The sequence below is a fragment of the Pseudorasbora parva genome, chromosome 23, assembly GCF_024679245.1.
Source record: "Pseudorasbora parva isolate DD20220531a chromosome 23, ASM2467924v1, whole genome shotgun sequence".
Classification (NCBI taxonomy): Eukaryota; Metazoa; Chordata; class Actinopteri; order Cypriniformes; family Gobionidae; genus Pseudorasbora; species Pseudorasbora parva.
In genome coordinates, this window is record NC_090194.1 from 16,463,419 (window position 1) to 16,479,414 (window position 15,996).

The 15,996-nt window shown below is 38.0% G+C and overlaps 1 protein-coding gene across 4 annotated transcripts in view; it reads left to right on the forward strand.

Annotated features, from left to right (window-relative positions):
- The window catches only part of tjp2a (tight junction protein 2a (zona occludens 2)), a 39,784-nt gene that overhangs the window by 22,666 nt on the left and 1,122 nt on the right, over positions 1-15,996 (forward strand). For all 4 annotated transcript variants that reach the window (XM_067433168.1, XM_067433170.1, XM_067433169.1 and 1 more), the window contains 20 exons: positions 3,658-3,711; positions 4,380-4,504; positions 4,959-5,061; positions 5,185-5,890; positions 5,980-6,083; positions 7,735-7,888; positions 9,169-9,280; positions 9,608-9,726; positions 9,826-9,925; positions 10,177-10,327; positions 10,430-10,538; positions 10,639-10,858; positions 11,106-11,290; positions 11,459-11,554; positions 11,643-11,722; positions 11,802-12,012; positions 12,109-12,209; positions 13,857-14,078; positions 15,225-15,326; positions 15,425-15,709. In XM_067433168.1, coding sequence (XP_067289269.1) covers positions 3,667-3,711; positions 4,380-4,504; positions 4,959-5,061; positions 5,185-5,890; positions 5,980-6,083; positions 7,735-7,888; positions 9,169-9,280; positions 9,608-9,726; positions 9,826-9,925; positions 10,177-10,327; positions 10,430-10,538; positions 10,639-10,858; positions 11,106-11,290; positions 11,459-11,554; positions 11,643-11,722; positions 11,802-12,012; positions 12,109-12,209; positions 13,857-14,078; positions 15,225-15,326; positions 15,425-15,709 — 3,330 coding nt within the window. In that variant the 5' untranslated portion in view covers positions 3,658-3,666. The remainder of the gene's footprint in view (positions 1-3,657; positions 3,712-4,379; positions 4,505-4,958; positions 5,062-5,184; positions 5,891-5,979; positions 6,084-7,734; positions 7,889-9,168; positions 9,281-9,607; positions 9,727-9,825; positions 9,926-10,176; positions 10,328-10,429; positions 10,539-10,638; positions 10,859-11,105; positions 11,291-11,458; positions 11,555-11,642; positions 11,723-11,801; positions 12,013-12,108; positions 12,210-13,856; positions 14,079-15,224; positions 15,327-15,424; positions 15,710-15,996) is intronic.

A 15,996-nucleotide genomic window follows, 5' to 3' on the forward strand; every position in this document is an offset into this window, starting at 1 on the left:
AAGAATTGAGGGCAGCTCATATGCCACACGTTAATCGTTTCCTGGATAAAATTTGAGGCTGAGGTAGAATGCCATTGTAGATCAAAGAACGTTTATGACATGCACTGCACAATTTATTAAATACATACAAAGTGTGTGTGTGTGTGTGTGTGTGTGTGTATATGTACTTAGATTTAAATTAATAATTAGATTAACTTATTGTGTACGTACATACATGTTTTTACATTGTACATTTAAAAAAAAAATACCTGCATGTAATTAATCTGTGATTATTACATATATATTTACATTATTGACACTTCCCTTACACCTAACCCTACCCTTAAACTTACCAACACCACCACACCTGTCCCTAACGTTACCCGTATCAGTATCAGCAGACGTGTACAGCAATACAAATATGAACACATTGTACGTAAATTTTGATGTATGTATATAGTATCATGTGGGAGTGTGTGTATATATATATATATATATATATATATATATATATATATATATATATATATATATATATATATATATATATATATATATATATACATACACAGTTCTGCACAATTTATTAATATAGTAATATCACTGTATGCTGCTCAATTCTATTTGGCTTTGCTCTTAGAAAATAGCAGTGCTTAGGTGCTCCAAACCCATAATCCTTCTAAATTATAATTAAAGTGATGGAATCACTGCTAATCTACCAGTCCTGCACATAAAAAGGAAAAAAAAATTGAAAATCCAAAAGCGTCGTCGTGCTGAAGGTGCTGCTTTCCTTCCGTAAGCCACACAAAGCTTTTAATGTCAACCCAGATAGAGCTGTATCATTTGATGAATTTAAATGCAATTTTAATTTAATACCTTAGCAGTAGACAGCTTCTCAGCTGTCCCGTTTTTTTGAATTGTGGCTGCCGTGGGCCGCTGTGGACAGTGGGATTTGCGCTGAATGTAGGCCAGCGGCATCAGTCTTACGTCAAAGGCAGACAGATGCATTGTGCTGAGGGGTGATTCGCTTTGGCTCAGAGACATTGTGTTCACGGGAGAGGTGACAACATGAAGACGGTCCTCTCACTGCACAGGAAATGGGCGCACACTATCAAGGCCATTCGCATCCTCCAGGGCATCGTAAGCGCGCTTTTTAAGTTCTCTCCCCTGCACAACTTCACCTGTCTTGTGCAGTTCGGGTGGAATGTAACTTTAGTTTGGTTTGTTTGTTTGTTTTTGTTTATCTGACTAAGGCTATTACATTTTTGCCAAATGGCTTTACATCTACTGTCAGCACATTTCAATGGCATCATTTTTAGTAGTGGTATAAGTATGGTTAAGGTACTCATTAGAGTAGCGTTGTTCTTGTTTTTTGTTGTAAAAAATATGCTAAACATCTACTGGACCCAGTTTATATTAGTTGGCCTTAACTACTATGTACTAACATTTTAATTAATCATTTGATACAATGCACTTATTGTGTACATACATGTTTTTACATTGTACTTACATTTTAAAAATACATGCATGTAATTACATCTGTAATTAATTTCTGTAGTTACATTTATATTTACACAGTTGGCACTTCCCTTACACCTAACCCTACCCTTAAACTTAATACCCTACCCATATCACCACACTTGTCCCCAACTCTACCCGTATCCCACTTAAATATCAGCAAAAGTGCTTTGCAATACAATTGGAACACAGTAAGTACATTGTACTTATTTTTTGATGTAAGTACATAGTACTTAAGGCCACCTAATATACAGTGGAGCCCATCTACCTGTAACTTGACAGCTATTTACTATAGTAATGGGTTTTTACAACTGAAAATGATTTAAAACTCAACAGAAAAATATGTAAAATGTTTGGTTATTATGGTGATTGCAATCATTCAGTTTATTAATGGATTAAATTAAGTTTATTGTCAGAATTGCAATACACTAATAGCATACATGATGCATTTTATACTTTGATGTAGAAATTGCTTTGAGTTTGGCCAAGTTTTAGGATTTGAGTTGAGAAGTTGTCTCCAAAGTTTATAATCACACTGTGATGGTGGTAAGGAAAATAAATGATGTTTTAGTTTGCTTTCTGGGTAGATGTAACAGGTGCTTCCAATTCAGACTAGAGAAGCATAAGAATCAGCGGTTTACTGAGATGATGGGGGTTAAACACTTAAGCAAGTGTGGTTATTTACAAAAATGCTTTCAAGGTGCTTTTGCTTCCTTACAGATGCTAGTAAAAATGAAAGAAACGCTTAAAAAAAAAAAACATACAAAAAAGGGCAGTATCAACCCAAAAATCCCTTTCTTTCAATCGAAAAACATTACCACTAGACCAACAGGTAATGCTTGACATTCAATCCAGTGATCTAAAAATGCTAAAGATCATTTGAGCACTTGAATTGTTCAGCAATTAGAATATCAAAGAGAGAGTAAACTGTTGAAGTTGTTGTTTTATTGAAATGTTGTTTTGTGCAAAACTTTAAAATTTCAATGAGCTAAGCTGTTGTACATTTGTGACATCCTCAACTTTTTATAACAATACAGCACCCTTAGAAATTGCATGATCAATTAGGTGCATAGTGCAAGCATGTATTATGAAGACATGAAGAGTGTGCCTTGGAGGTGTTGCAAATTTAGTTTTGATGAACTTGTTCAATAATGTAATTTTAGATTATAGTGTAAAAAAAACAAGAAATTTGTAATAAATGTTATAACCATGGCCTGCGCCGTGAATCACCTCTAGTTACCTCTTCATCCAGCTGTGCGCACACTGGTATATAAATCCTTTATTTATGCATAAAATGCTAAAAGGCATCAATTGTGGATTGTGAGTTGAGTTATTTAGGGCAATACTGGGATTCATATTTGGCTGAGGAGATTATAGAGCAACAGTCATAATCATCCAGTTTGCGCACGGCTGGATGAAGAGGTAACTAGAGGCACTCCACGGCACGGGACGTCACGTGGCTCTCATATAGCTCTCAGTAACATTTTTAATAATCAATTGATTTAATGCACTTATTGTATACATACATGTTTTTACATAATACTTACATTTAAAAAAATACCTGCATGTAATTACGTTTGTAATTAATTTCTTTAGTTACGTTTGTAATTACACAGCTGGCACTTTCCTTACACCTAACCCTACCCTTAAACTTAATACCCTACCCATATCACCACATCTGTCCCCAACTCTACCCGTATCCCACTTCAATATCAGCAAAAGTGCTTTTTCAATACAATTGGAACACAGTAAGTACATTGTACTTATGTTTTGATGTAAGTACATAGTACTTAAGGCCACCTAATATAAAGTGAGGCCATAATTACTTTCAAATAATGTAGGCTTATTATTTTAAAGGGGTCATGCCATACATTTGTTAATCATTTATTTCCCAGCAGTCTATGTGTAGCCCAATGATAATCAGTTTTTTGAAGAATTTTCTCTCAATTTCCTTGAGTTCAGACCCTCAGTTCAGTCAGTTCATTAGGTCTTCAGATTACCTCATGTAGTTGCGTTGGAAGAGAAACGCTCATATAGTTTTTCACTGTGGCAGCACCACGCTGCAGATTTTGCTCAGTATATCTCTGATCTGCTGTAACTTGCTGTAACTTGACTCTGTCCATCACTGTCCTACATGTAAGCCTGTTCATACTGTTTTAGAACCCAGTCATGGAGGAGACGGTGTGGGAGCAGTACACTGTGACCCTACAGCGGGTGAGTACCTCACCCTAAAGGACCTTTGTCTGCAGAGCAACAAATTATGTTTATTATTATTATTTGTGCTATTACTAATTGTTTATTTGTTCTTATTTGATTACTGTTTATTATATACTATATATCTATAGTTATGCTAGTTGATTATGCTGTACTTTTTTAGTTTTTTGTTAAAACCTTAGGCAAAAGTTCCTTGTGTAGGTTCTTTAGCCTGAAGATTTTTGTTTGTGGTATTCAGCTGCAACAAAATGTTTTGCAAAAAGACTTGGAATAAATGTGAATTAAATCTAAGGTTAACTAGGAATCAATAAGAAGCAGAATCAATAAGCAGAATCAAAATCAATAAAATTAAAAGGATTTATAACCCCACTTAAATGTCAAGTGTGCAGTTTATGCACCTTTAGCATTAGATCTGTTGTGTAACATGAAGATTGCAGTGGCAGATCCACATCCACTGCTGCAGAAAACGCATTGTATCATCATTCTAGTGAACTGAATCGCTCATTTCCTTGTTTTAATATAACTGTTGTATCAATTTAATTCCAGGTATCTTATTAAATGTTTATTGCTGCCTGTACATCTGCATGGATTTGACTGGTTAAATATAGTATAGGTATTCTAGGAATGGAAGCAAAGAAGTTTAAAATGGACACTTTTCCTTGATATAGGACTCCAAGATGGGCTTTGGCATTGCTGTCTCTGGAGGGCGGGACAACCCAAACGAAGAAAGTGGAGAAATGGCAATTATCGTATCTGATGTGCTGCAAGGGGGTCCTGCAGATGGCTTGTTATTGTAAGTTATTAAGAAATATTTAAAGCATCCATTTGAATAGAATTGTAATCCCAAAAGGGCTTTTCACACTGTGGTTAGACCCAAGTTATTGTCATTCAAAATCCTGCTTTTAACCCCGGGTAAGGAATGTTTCACAAGAAGCAAGGTTTGCATCGGTTTTTACCCAGGGCTATTGCTGTATTGACCTCGAAACAGTGTTAGAATGTTACGACTAGATAATTAACAGCTGACAGCCAATCGCGTGCCTCATATTCACATGCTTAGTATTTGTTGTAGTATAGTTGCCTACCAACATTTATTCAAATGTTTAATTCGTGCTCTCATTTTTAATCTTGATTAAAATGTCAGCACCAAAGTGCTGATACTTGTGACATTCCTGAACTGTTGGATTTGAGCATAGTCACTTTCTGAAGTGTAAGAGCGTCTCCTAATAGTATTTCATGATGATGTACAGTGAAAATGACAGAGTGATGCAAGTCAACGCTGTGCCCATGGACGGTGTCCCACACTCCTTTGCAGTGCAGACTCTTCGCAAATGTGGAAAAGTAGCCAAAATCGTGAGTGAAAATTGTTTAATTATTTGTCATTTTAATTGTAATAAAGACCAAGAACTTTTTGTAGAATGTTGAAACAAACGTTTAATGAATGAATGATTTATTTTTGTTCCTATCCTTCATCAGATAGTAAAGAGAGCTAGAAAAATTCCTGTCAACCTGATTAAACGCGCCCCGTCCCCAGATGACCGTGTTTTCAGTGGCGACTACAACGATGACTACGACTACGAGCAGGACCGGCGCAGCATCTACAGCGGGCGCAGCTACCCTGATCGTGATGCCAGCTTGGAGCGGGAGCGTGGCGGCTATCCTGGTGAGCGTGACTATGAGCGCAGCCGCGGGAGGAGCATGGAGCGAGGCGTGAGCCCCGACAGACAGTACAGACGAGATGGCAGCCGCGGCCGAATACTGGAGCGCGAGCGCAGCCCCGATCTCCGTCACCGAAGTGACCACAAGACGGATCGTGACCACAGTCCGGACCGGCATTACCGAAGCGATCGCACGCTGGACCGCAACTACAGTCCAGATCGGCGCTATCGCAGCGAAATCACCCTGGACAGAGAGCAAAGTCCAGATAGGCGATACCGCAGCGACCATACACTGGACAGATCGCATAGTCCAGATACGCAGCACAGGCCAGTGCCTGCTCGTGGCTACAGCAGAGAGAATTTAGCCAGTGACCATGAGCGCAGGAGGTACGATCAGCGGCAGGAAGAACCCATGAAGAGGAGTAACAGTCGAGACCAGTTGGAAATATTGCCCCCACCTCAACGACGCGAACCCTTGGAGAAGCCACTCAGTGTTACTCTTCTAAAGAACCGCCCCAATGATGGTAGATACCCACCGCCTTTGTATCTGTTAGTTTTCCAGTTTTGACCTGCAGCTCGACCTCTAACATTCTGTTTTCCCATGTGTGTCCAGAATATGGCCTCCGTCTCGGAAGTCAGTTGTTCATCAAAGAGATGACGAGCACAGGCCTGGCATCCAAAGAAGGCAAACTTCAAGAAGGTGATGTTATTCTGAAAGTAAGTCTCTGGAACAACCACTCAGAATGGCTTGTGTTTAAAGTATGGGTATCTGCAGGTCAGAGTAAGAGGCATGCCGAAAGGTCTTTACAATTGGTTTGCGAAAGCTGTCTGTTACGCTGCATTCACATGGGGCATCTGCGTCAACGCTTGATGGAGGCCGTGTCTGAAGCTTGGTGCTGACACATAGTGACAACAGCCAATCATACTACTTTACCAGTGCTGCATGAAAGCAATTGGCTAGCATCTGCCCTGGGGTATTTGCATAGGCGATCTGATTAGATGACCCCTGCGTTGGCGCTTGAAAAGTTAAAAACTGTTCATCTTCTGCCACGAGCAACACCAGTGATGCGACACATCAGAACCCACAATTCAGTTCGGCAACGCATGACATCACCAATTTAAAGTAAATGGGAAGCGTTGACGGCATGTGAATGCAGGGTTAGGGGTTAGTTAGTTTCTGTTGTGGCATTATGCACCTTTTGGCACACCTATTATAACCTGCAGCTGTCCTTGTCTCGTATTTTGCTCTAGTATGCACTACAATTTTTTTCCAGAAAATGTTAAAAAATAAAACGCTACCTTAAAAAAACTGAGATTTGTTTTAATGTTTTGGTAAGAAGCATCTTATGCCCACCGAGGCTGCATTTATTTGATTAAAAATACAGCGAAAACAGTAATAATGTGAAATATGATTAAAATTTAAAATAACTTTCTATTTTAATGTATTTTGAATTGTAGTTTAGACTGTGACTTGTTGACACTTGGCAGGTTTGGTTCAATTAAAACTAACAGCTCTGTTAGTGCGGTTCATTTGAATAAGTGCCATCCGAACCCTGGTGCGCACCAAAGAAAAAGAAAACCACTTAAAAGATGGGTCTCGGTCCACTTACAAATAAGCTCTGGTGCTGTTCGACTGAAATATGAGCGAAACATGGACCAAAGACATGTAAACAAACCAAAAAAAGGTCATGATATCACAAGATGCGAGCCTAAAAAGGATGCTCTAGCATACCATTTTTTTCTCATTATAGCAGCGATGTTGCCCATCACAGTTCGGTACAGGCATCAGAGCTGCTTCTCCTCGCTGCAGATCTTTATTTGTGTGTGACAGAGGGATTCCTGCCACTGTTTTGACTCCTTAACACATTTTATAAACTCTTTATGAGTTCTGAGCTGGTCAAAATGCCATCATATTTAGGCTATGCACATACAACATGTGTATTTAGCCCAGAGCACAGACAATGTTTTAGTTTCGGTAAGTTCTGTCCTGAAATATACGCAATAAAAGCCAACCAATCCGATTGTGAACATATCCCAATGCCTTTAGGTTTGGTATCTTCAGGTTTGGTGTTAAAAGGCCAATTTTAACACTAAGCGGATCAGGACTACATTTTTTTTTTTATTAACTGATACTAAGTGTGAACACACCCTTATTCCTGTGATCAAAGTTGAATATATATATATATATATATATATATATATATAAATTGCCATTTTGTAGCATTAATGTTTTAGCTGTGGCTTTTAATGTAAAAGTTATTTTTTTTAAATCTTACTGAATTGTTTTATATTTTTATTTGTTTATTATAAGATCTTACATTTGAAGTGCTTCATTTGTTATTTATTAACACTCATTTTGATGCGTCAGATTAACGGTACGGTCACAGAGAATCTGTCTCTGAGCGACGCAGGAAAGCTGATTGAGAAGTCTCGTGGAAAGCTGCAGCTGATGGTGCAGAGGGACCACAGTCAGGTGCTCATCCGAGTCCCACCCATGGCAGACAGCGACTCAGAAATAGATGGTGAGCGGTCTACAGACCCTAACAAAACAATATTAGCAGATAATCAGGCACCACATTTCTGATTAAATTAAAGCCCTCTAAATATAGCTTAAAGCTACACTGTGATATTTTCCCCCATCTAGCGGTGTAAAGGTATATGACCATCCAGTGAATATTAGTTTCTGTTCCTCTCAATTCTGATTTCGTTCTAACTCCTTCGGCGGCCGATTTAGTCCAAGATTAACATGGCAATCCCCCTCTTCACATTCTACACAGTGCTATCAAGTGTTAACTCAAAAGGCGAAGCTTGAATTTATGGGTATGTCCCTCTTTGGCTAATGTACTTTCAAGATGGAGGGGTAACATGGCGACCGGCATTCAAACCCCTCACCCGTATGTATTTTCAATGGCATATAAACTTACGAGAATACTTTATTACTTGAAATAAGTAAATATACATTAATGAGCAAGCACATATATTTTTGAAAGAATTTAGTGTTTTTAGCTAAGAATAAACTAACAAAAAGTTGCACAGTGTAGCTTTAATAAGCAGTTTTCTCTTTGCCATTGATGTATTTGCCATTTAAACGGAAAGTTGGAGCGATACATATCAAAGGGAAAGTAGCTTTTACTTAAAAGCCATGAATATTAATTTGCTAAATAATAAATAATAAACTTTGCATCTCCCACTAATACTACTTCACACCAACAGCAACAACAATTAGTAAATTTTGCAGAGCATTTTATTGAACAAAAATGTGTATGGCCCTGTAATTTTTTTAGAATGGGAGCCTATATTTGGGTTGCTGATATATAAACATTTAATAAATGATTCATATGAATTATTGTTTGCATTTATAGTGATGTGTGTGTTTCATGAGGTGTTTGATGATACCCTGCCGAAATCTCTTAGAGACCTCTGACCTCTCAACTTTTTTTTGAACTGCTGTACTGACACTGGATTGAAAAGAAGGGCTTTTGGCTTAGGGAGGATTACATAAACCCTACCCATAATCCAAAGCTTATGAAAAATGTAATTTTATAAACTCTAGTGAGACTTGTCCCCTGTTTTGGAAGTTGTTTGTTCATGTTCTTATATATATATCAAATAACGAAGGAAAGCAAATCTGGTTTTAATTATTAACCTATTTTCTTTGCTCAGGTTTAGGGATTTGAACCTTTATCCCTAAATGTAAGTAGGGTGTGTAATGTATAACCCATCATGCACTGTTTTCACTGTGAACATGAATGATGCCTGAAGCTTGTTCAAGTGTGATGATGAGATCTACTGTGTGTTGCAGATATTTCAGAGATTGAGTCGTACCGCTCATATTCTCCTCAGGAGGATCGGCGGAGCCATCACTCAGACCTCTCGTCACACTCCTCTAATGAGAGGCTACAAGACAAAAACAGGTAATGCATCAAAATTCTAGAATGTGACAGTGCTGTTTGCAAAAAGTTAACAAAGATTATATATATATATATATATATATATATATATATATATATATATATATATATATATATATATATATATATATATATATATATATAAATCAAATAAATAAATATATACAAAAAAATGTTGACTGTAAGGGGATTCACGTTTTTCAAGTTGTTAATCAGAAACATAGCGATAAAACTAAATTAATATATATTTAAATGAACTGACATCACTTTCAACAAAAATATTACAAAATGTTTTGATAGAGTAACTGGTTTTCTATCTTTTGTTGGAAGAGATGAGCCTCCTAACAGACTGGCTAAAATGGGAGCAATGCCAACTCCATTCCGAGCCGCGCCAGCAGAGCTGCCACCGCCACCTATAGAGAAAGACGAGCCTCGCAGCGAGTCTCCAGGTGACACAGACTGCAATCTTTCATGAATACAAATGGAATTATTTAATGCACACTTCCAAGAGTTTTGAGAAATTACAAGACTTTTTTTTTTAAATACAGCTCCTGTGGTAAATGCTGCACCAAAAAGTGTTCCATTAAAAGCCAAACCTCTGCCAAAAGTTCCCTTGCGGCCCAGTCTGGAGGACCAGGAAATATATGGGTTTGTACTAGATTGATTCTTGGAAAATCCTCAAAACTGTTCATTAAATCCCGCCTATAGTGAAAAAACATATTTCATAAAGGAATTTTGGCGTACAGTTTATTAAAAACCAACAACTAAACAAAAACGCCACCAATGGCCAGTTCAATTTCAGTAGTCATTTTTGCCTTCAATCTCCTTGGAGCCCGATTATTGCCACCTACAGGTATTTTTGTGACAACTTTGTGATTCTAACTTAAAATATCCCACAGCCCAAACACTGTGATGGTGCGCTTTCTGAAGGGCGATAGTGTTGGCCTGCGACTTGCTGGAGGAAATGACGTGGGCATTTTTATTGCGGGCGTTCAGGAGGACAGCCCTGCCGAGGTGGAGGGACTCTGTGCTGGAGACCAGATTGTGAAGGTGCAACATCACTGGCTCTACGTTTTAAGATTACGTGGCTTTATCCGTTATACATTTTGTCCACATTATCGACTGATCATTTGTGTTTTTCCTTCCCTGCAGGTAAATAATATGGATTTCAGAGGAATGGTCCGGGAAGATGCAGTTCTGTATTTACTGGAGATTCCCAAAGGAGAGGATGTGACCATCTTGGCTCAAAGCAAACCTGATGGTACTTCAGAAAACCCCACCATAGTCACTACAATTTTATATATAACACATATAATATATATAAAATATGTGCTGTGAATAATTGTCTTGTTTTATTTTAGTTTATAAAGACATCCTGGCGTCTGGACGAGGGGACAACTTCTTCATCAGAACTCATTTTGAGTATGAGAAAGAGCTTCCTCAGAGCTTGACCTTCTCTAGAGGGGAAATATTTAAAGTGGTGGACACCCTTTACGACGGAAAGTTGGGTAACTGGCTCGCCATCCGCACGGACAAAGACAATCAGCTCTTGGAGAAAGGCATCATACCCAGCAAGAGCAGGTGAGATCATCATTCAAACTGAAATACACAGTGGATCACACTGCACTGCAGATGTCTTCATTATTATACTTAGTTTATCGTATTTCTTTAGTATTTAGTTGGACAACTTTTCTTGACGTTAACATGAAATCAAAACCAACCCCTGAAATGACATTTGCTACTTGCTGACATCACACAGTCACTTTTTGATGTTGACTTAAAATGACCACACAAACAGCTAACAAATAATGTGCTTTTATTTGATCAGAGCGGAGCAGATGGCAAACGTTCAGAATGCACAGAAAGGCTCTGCCAATGACAGAGGAGATTTCTGGAGGCTGAGAGGCCAAAGGGCAGCCAAGAAAAAAGATCTTCGCAAGAGCAGAGAGGATCTCAGTGCTACACCGGTCACTACACGCTTCCCAGCCTATGAGAGAGTGGTGCTGCGCGAAGGTACGCCCATATTTTGATGATTAATTGAGTAATTTAACCAGAAACTCAACTCTGTCATCTTGATATCGGGAGACAGATTTTCACCTCAACAAGTAGTATCGCCACATTTTAATATCTTGTTTATATGCTTATGTACTAAGACTTTTTTTTTTTTTTTTTTTTCACCAGCTGGGTTTAGACGACCTGTCGTTATATTCGGCCCCATTTCAGACGCGGCCAATGAAAAACTTGCCAAGGATCTTCCAGATGAGTTTGTCATTGCAAGTAAGCCATTCACAACTATAAAAGATCTCTGCAAAAATAGTGGTGTGTGGATGAGATTTTTGATCTGTGCATGTTTTTCTTGTAACAGAGACAGAACCTAAAGACGCGGGCACAGAGAAGTCGTCTGGTGTAGTGAGACTGAATACTATTCGTCAGATTATTGAGCAGGTAAACATCCCACAGTCACCCTTCATAATTTGTGTAAAAATTCATTCATATTAAAAAAATAAAAATGTCTTGTTCATAGGATCGACACGCTCTGCTTGACGTCACTCCAAAGGCTGTAGACACCCTAAATTACACCCAGTGGTATCCCATCGTCCTTTTCCTCAACCCAGATAGCAAGCAGGGGGTGAAGACCATGAGAAACCGTCTGGTTGCTGGCTCAAACCGCAGCTCACGCAAACTTTACGAACAAGCAGTTAAACTGCGGAAAACCTGTTCACACCTGTTCACTGGTAAGCCTAATGAGCCATTCTCAGGAAATGTAAAAATATGCTAATGTACTAACACCATTTAGATTATCAATGTCTACGTTTTGATTCTTTATCCAGCTACCATTGATCTAAACTCTTCCCATGATGCCTGGTTTGGAAGTCTCAAGGATGCCATACGAGAACAACAAGATAAAGCCGTCTGGGTCTGTGAAAGCAAGGTAAGCATTTATTCCTTACATAATACAATACACACAGTTACAGTTAATGTTGTGCTTCATTGTTTCCATAAGAGTTACTTAAGTAAATTGCATATGTTAAAAAGGACCTATTATGACCTTTTAAAGTCTTTTAGTTTTTAGGGTTTGCTAGAATAGGTTTTCATGCTTGATTGTTCAAAAAACATTCTTCACATATTTGACATTGTTTTACCACCTTTCTTCTAGTGGTGTAACAATACGTCGATATTGATCAATACATCAATCAAATTACTTACGATAAAAAGAATCCATGCAACACATAAGAAAAAAATCAATACCTACATTGGTATGTGCTTTCACCTGTCAGAGCTCGACAATAAGGACAACCCAGTGGCCCAGGGCGAGTGAAACATGCTCAGACCTGTGCTGAATCGTCACAAAACTTTATCAAAATGCACGTCTTGGTGATTATCATAGTAAACACGGTTGTTATATATAGAGTTGATAAAGAAAGTGCATGTGTGACAGTATATTAGAATCCATGCATTCAGTCTTAAAGTGACAGCAGCCTAATATACCATCCTGCCGCTTGTCATTTAATGTTAGTCAAAAAACTAAAGACAAAGAAAACATCCCTCACTGCTCTTGACTGAATATATTTTGGGACTTTAAGGATTAATTTATATTTAATATATACAGTAAATGCAGTGTTATTTTACATTTGATTACTTCATTCATTTTCTGTACCTGATAACTTCTGTTAAGGCCTGTTCACACCAAGGTTCACACCATTGTAACTATAATAATGATAAAAATAAAGATAAAGTTCTAAAAATTGTTCTAAGTATTAAAGAATAGCACAATTCACACCACAGCAATAAATTATAAAAGCACAGAAAAACAGTATTGTTGGAATCACTTTCAGAATTATTTTATCCAGCTGATGAATGATAAAAACATTGACAGCCAATCAGAATCAATCCTAGTAATTTGACTGCTGTAACAAGCCGAAGCATTTAAAGTGACAGACAAGGGTGCTTAGAATAAACACAATGATATTGTCTGCTGGTGTGGATGTTACTATACTGTAGTTATCTTTAGTTATTTCAAAATTAACAACAATGTGCAATTTATGGAGAAATGTTCATATTAGGTTTTTTGGTTGAATTTGGGAGTTAATAAAAATATAACTGGTAATAAAAAATAGGCCCATAATATCATTATCAGTATATCAATCAATATACCCCTGAATTTAACCGTATCGCTGAATTTTGAGATATCGCTGGCTAAGAGAATCAATATCAGATCGTATCGTGATGAACCTGATTTACGCCCCAACTCTTTTCCCAGTCTGTCAGTACACTTTGTTTAGTTCTTGTCTCTACGAAGCCCCTCCTTCTGAAAAGCACAATGTGCTCTGATTGGTCGCTGAATCAGCATGTTGTGATTTTAGTCAACCGCTTCAAGTGTGGGAAATGTCACTTCCCTTCCCTTACTAACTCAACCAGGCCTGACCCTTTATTCTGCGTATGCCTTGAGCGGGAATTATTTACATTAGAAATATTGTGAGATGTTAGTTCCCGGAAGAAACTCACAATGGAAGCATTCAGGGAGTTAAGAAACAGTGCACACTGATATAGAGTTAAATTGTTTGTGTGTGTGTTTCAGCTTGATGGATCTGAGGAGGACTTGGATCTCCATGACGATCGCATGTCATACTTGTCGGCCATGAGCGCAGACTACCTAAGCATGGACAGCCGGCTGACCAGCGATTATGAGGATACGGCGGATGAGGGCGGCGCGTACACAGATAACGAACTTGACGAGTCCACCGACGAGCCACAGCCCATGTCAGCGATCAGTCGCTCGTCTGAGCCAGTTAGCGAGGATGTGAGTGTGGCTCTGTAAACTACTACACGCATTTCCTGTCATGTTGCCCTTTCACCACTGTTGGAAATGTGATTCCAGCCATACCCACCCAGTCTTTTGATTATCAAAATCTGTAATCTGTAAAGGTCACTCATCCTGTTTTCACTATCAGTATCATTATTAATGACGGTCATATGAGAATCAGTGATAATAAAAAATGGGTTCATGGATCCAGCTTTGTGCACAGTGCTCCGCACAGGACACTTGTAAAACTGCATATTCAACCCACATTCACGTTGAACATCGGTCATCTTTTTGACTTTATATAGTTCAGTGACAATAAATTAATGTGTCATTTAAACAGGGTTTGGTTAGTTTAATGACTCTAGAAGTCAAGTGGTCAAGTAAAAATGTTATATTTTTTTTTAACAATGATTAATTAATATTGTAAAGTTTCTTGTTTTTTTTTTTTTACCATTTTAAAAAGCTTGAGCTAACTTATTATAATAAGGTTTAAATATTACAGTCTCTGTGATGTAATTTTATGTTTTTTGAGATACTGTTTCAAATACTTTTAATAGTTTAGGACAACTTTTCACTGTTCATTTTTAATAATATCACTTTACATTAATCGTTCAGAAATGTAGGGGTCAGTAAGAGATCTTGAAAAAAAATTATCATGGTTTCCACAAAAATATGAAGTAGCACAACTTTTTTCAACACTGATATTTAGAAATGTTTCTTGAGCATCAAATCATCATATTAGAGCGATTTCTCTAATGAAATTTCTCTAAGGATCATGTGACCCTGAAGACTGGAGTAATGATGTAGAAAATTCAGCTTTGATCACACGAATAAATTACATTTTTAAAATGTATTACAATAGAACAGTTATTTTGAGTACTAATAATATTTTACAATATTACTGCTTTTACTGTATTTTTGAATAAATAAATGTAGCCTCTGTGAGTAGAAAAAAATACTTCTGTCAAAAATATTAAAAAGTGTGCATAGTAGTAGTATTAATAAATACAGGAAATATGGCAACATTCTTCCTTTGTTTTTTTCCAAGTATTGTCGTCTTATGACTTGTATTGTTGAATATGTATTAAAATCATTGTCTGCATTATTAATGTGTTTATTTGTCCCTTTTTCTCTCTCACTCAGAGGCCTGTGCCCATTCCCCATGAGCGTTCAAAGAAGCCTGCAAGCAGAGAGGTGCAGCGGGACCCCAGTCCACCTCCATCATTTGTTCCAGAACCCCCTAAGGTCAGATGTCTTGTCATTTTCTTTATACCTCCTTTTCCTCCCCGAAATATCCTTGAGCCATGAGTAACTCATTTAAAAAAAAACTGGTGTTCCTACAGGTCAGGTCAACTTCCCGTGCTGCCGACTCCAGGAGTTTTGACTCCCGTTCCAGCAGCACAATCAGCAGTGATGTTCCTGTCAGCACCAAACCCCTTCCACCACCAGTAGCCCAGAAGCCAAGTTTCACGACGAGGACAGGCCCAGCGGACGACACGACCTCTAAAGACCCCGCAGATGACCCTGCCAACCGCACCTTCCGGGGAAAGGTGAAGGCTTTCGAGCAAATGGATCACCTGGCCCGGGCCAAAAGGATGCTGGAGCTCCAGGAGGCCGAACAAGCACGGGTTAGTGTCTCATCTCAGTCACACAATTACACAAGCACCTGTAGATCTGATAGAATGAACCTCACAAAAATATAAAAAATGTCATATTTCACACCAGAATCAAAAAATAATGAAGCATGCATTTATTTATTCAATTACTCATGATAATTAAGCACATTTCCCCCATTTTATTTTGATTTAATTTATAGTTTTTTATTAAAATCAAAATGTACCTAAATTTCAAATGGTTTGCATACACACACATAGATAGACAACCAGATGGATGGATAAATGGATGGATGGACAGA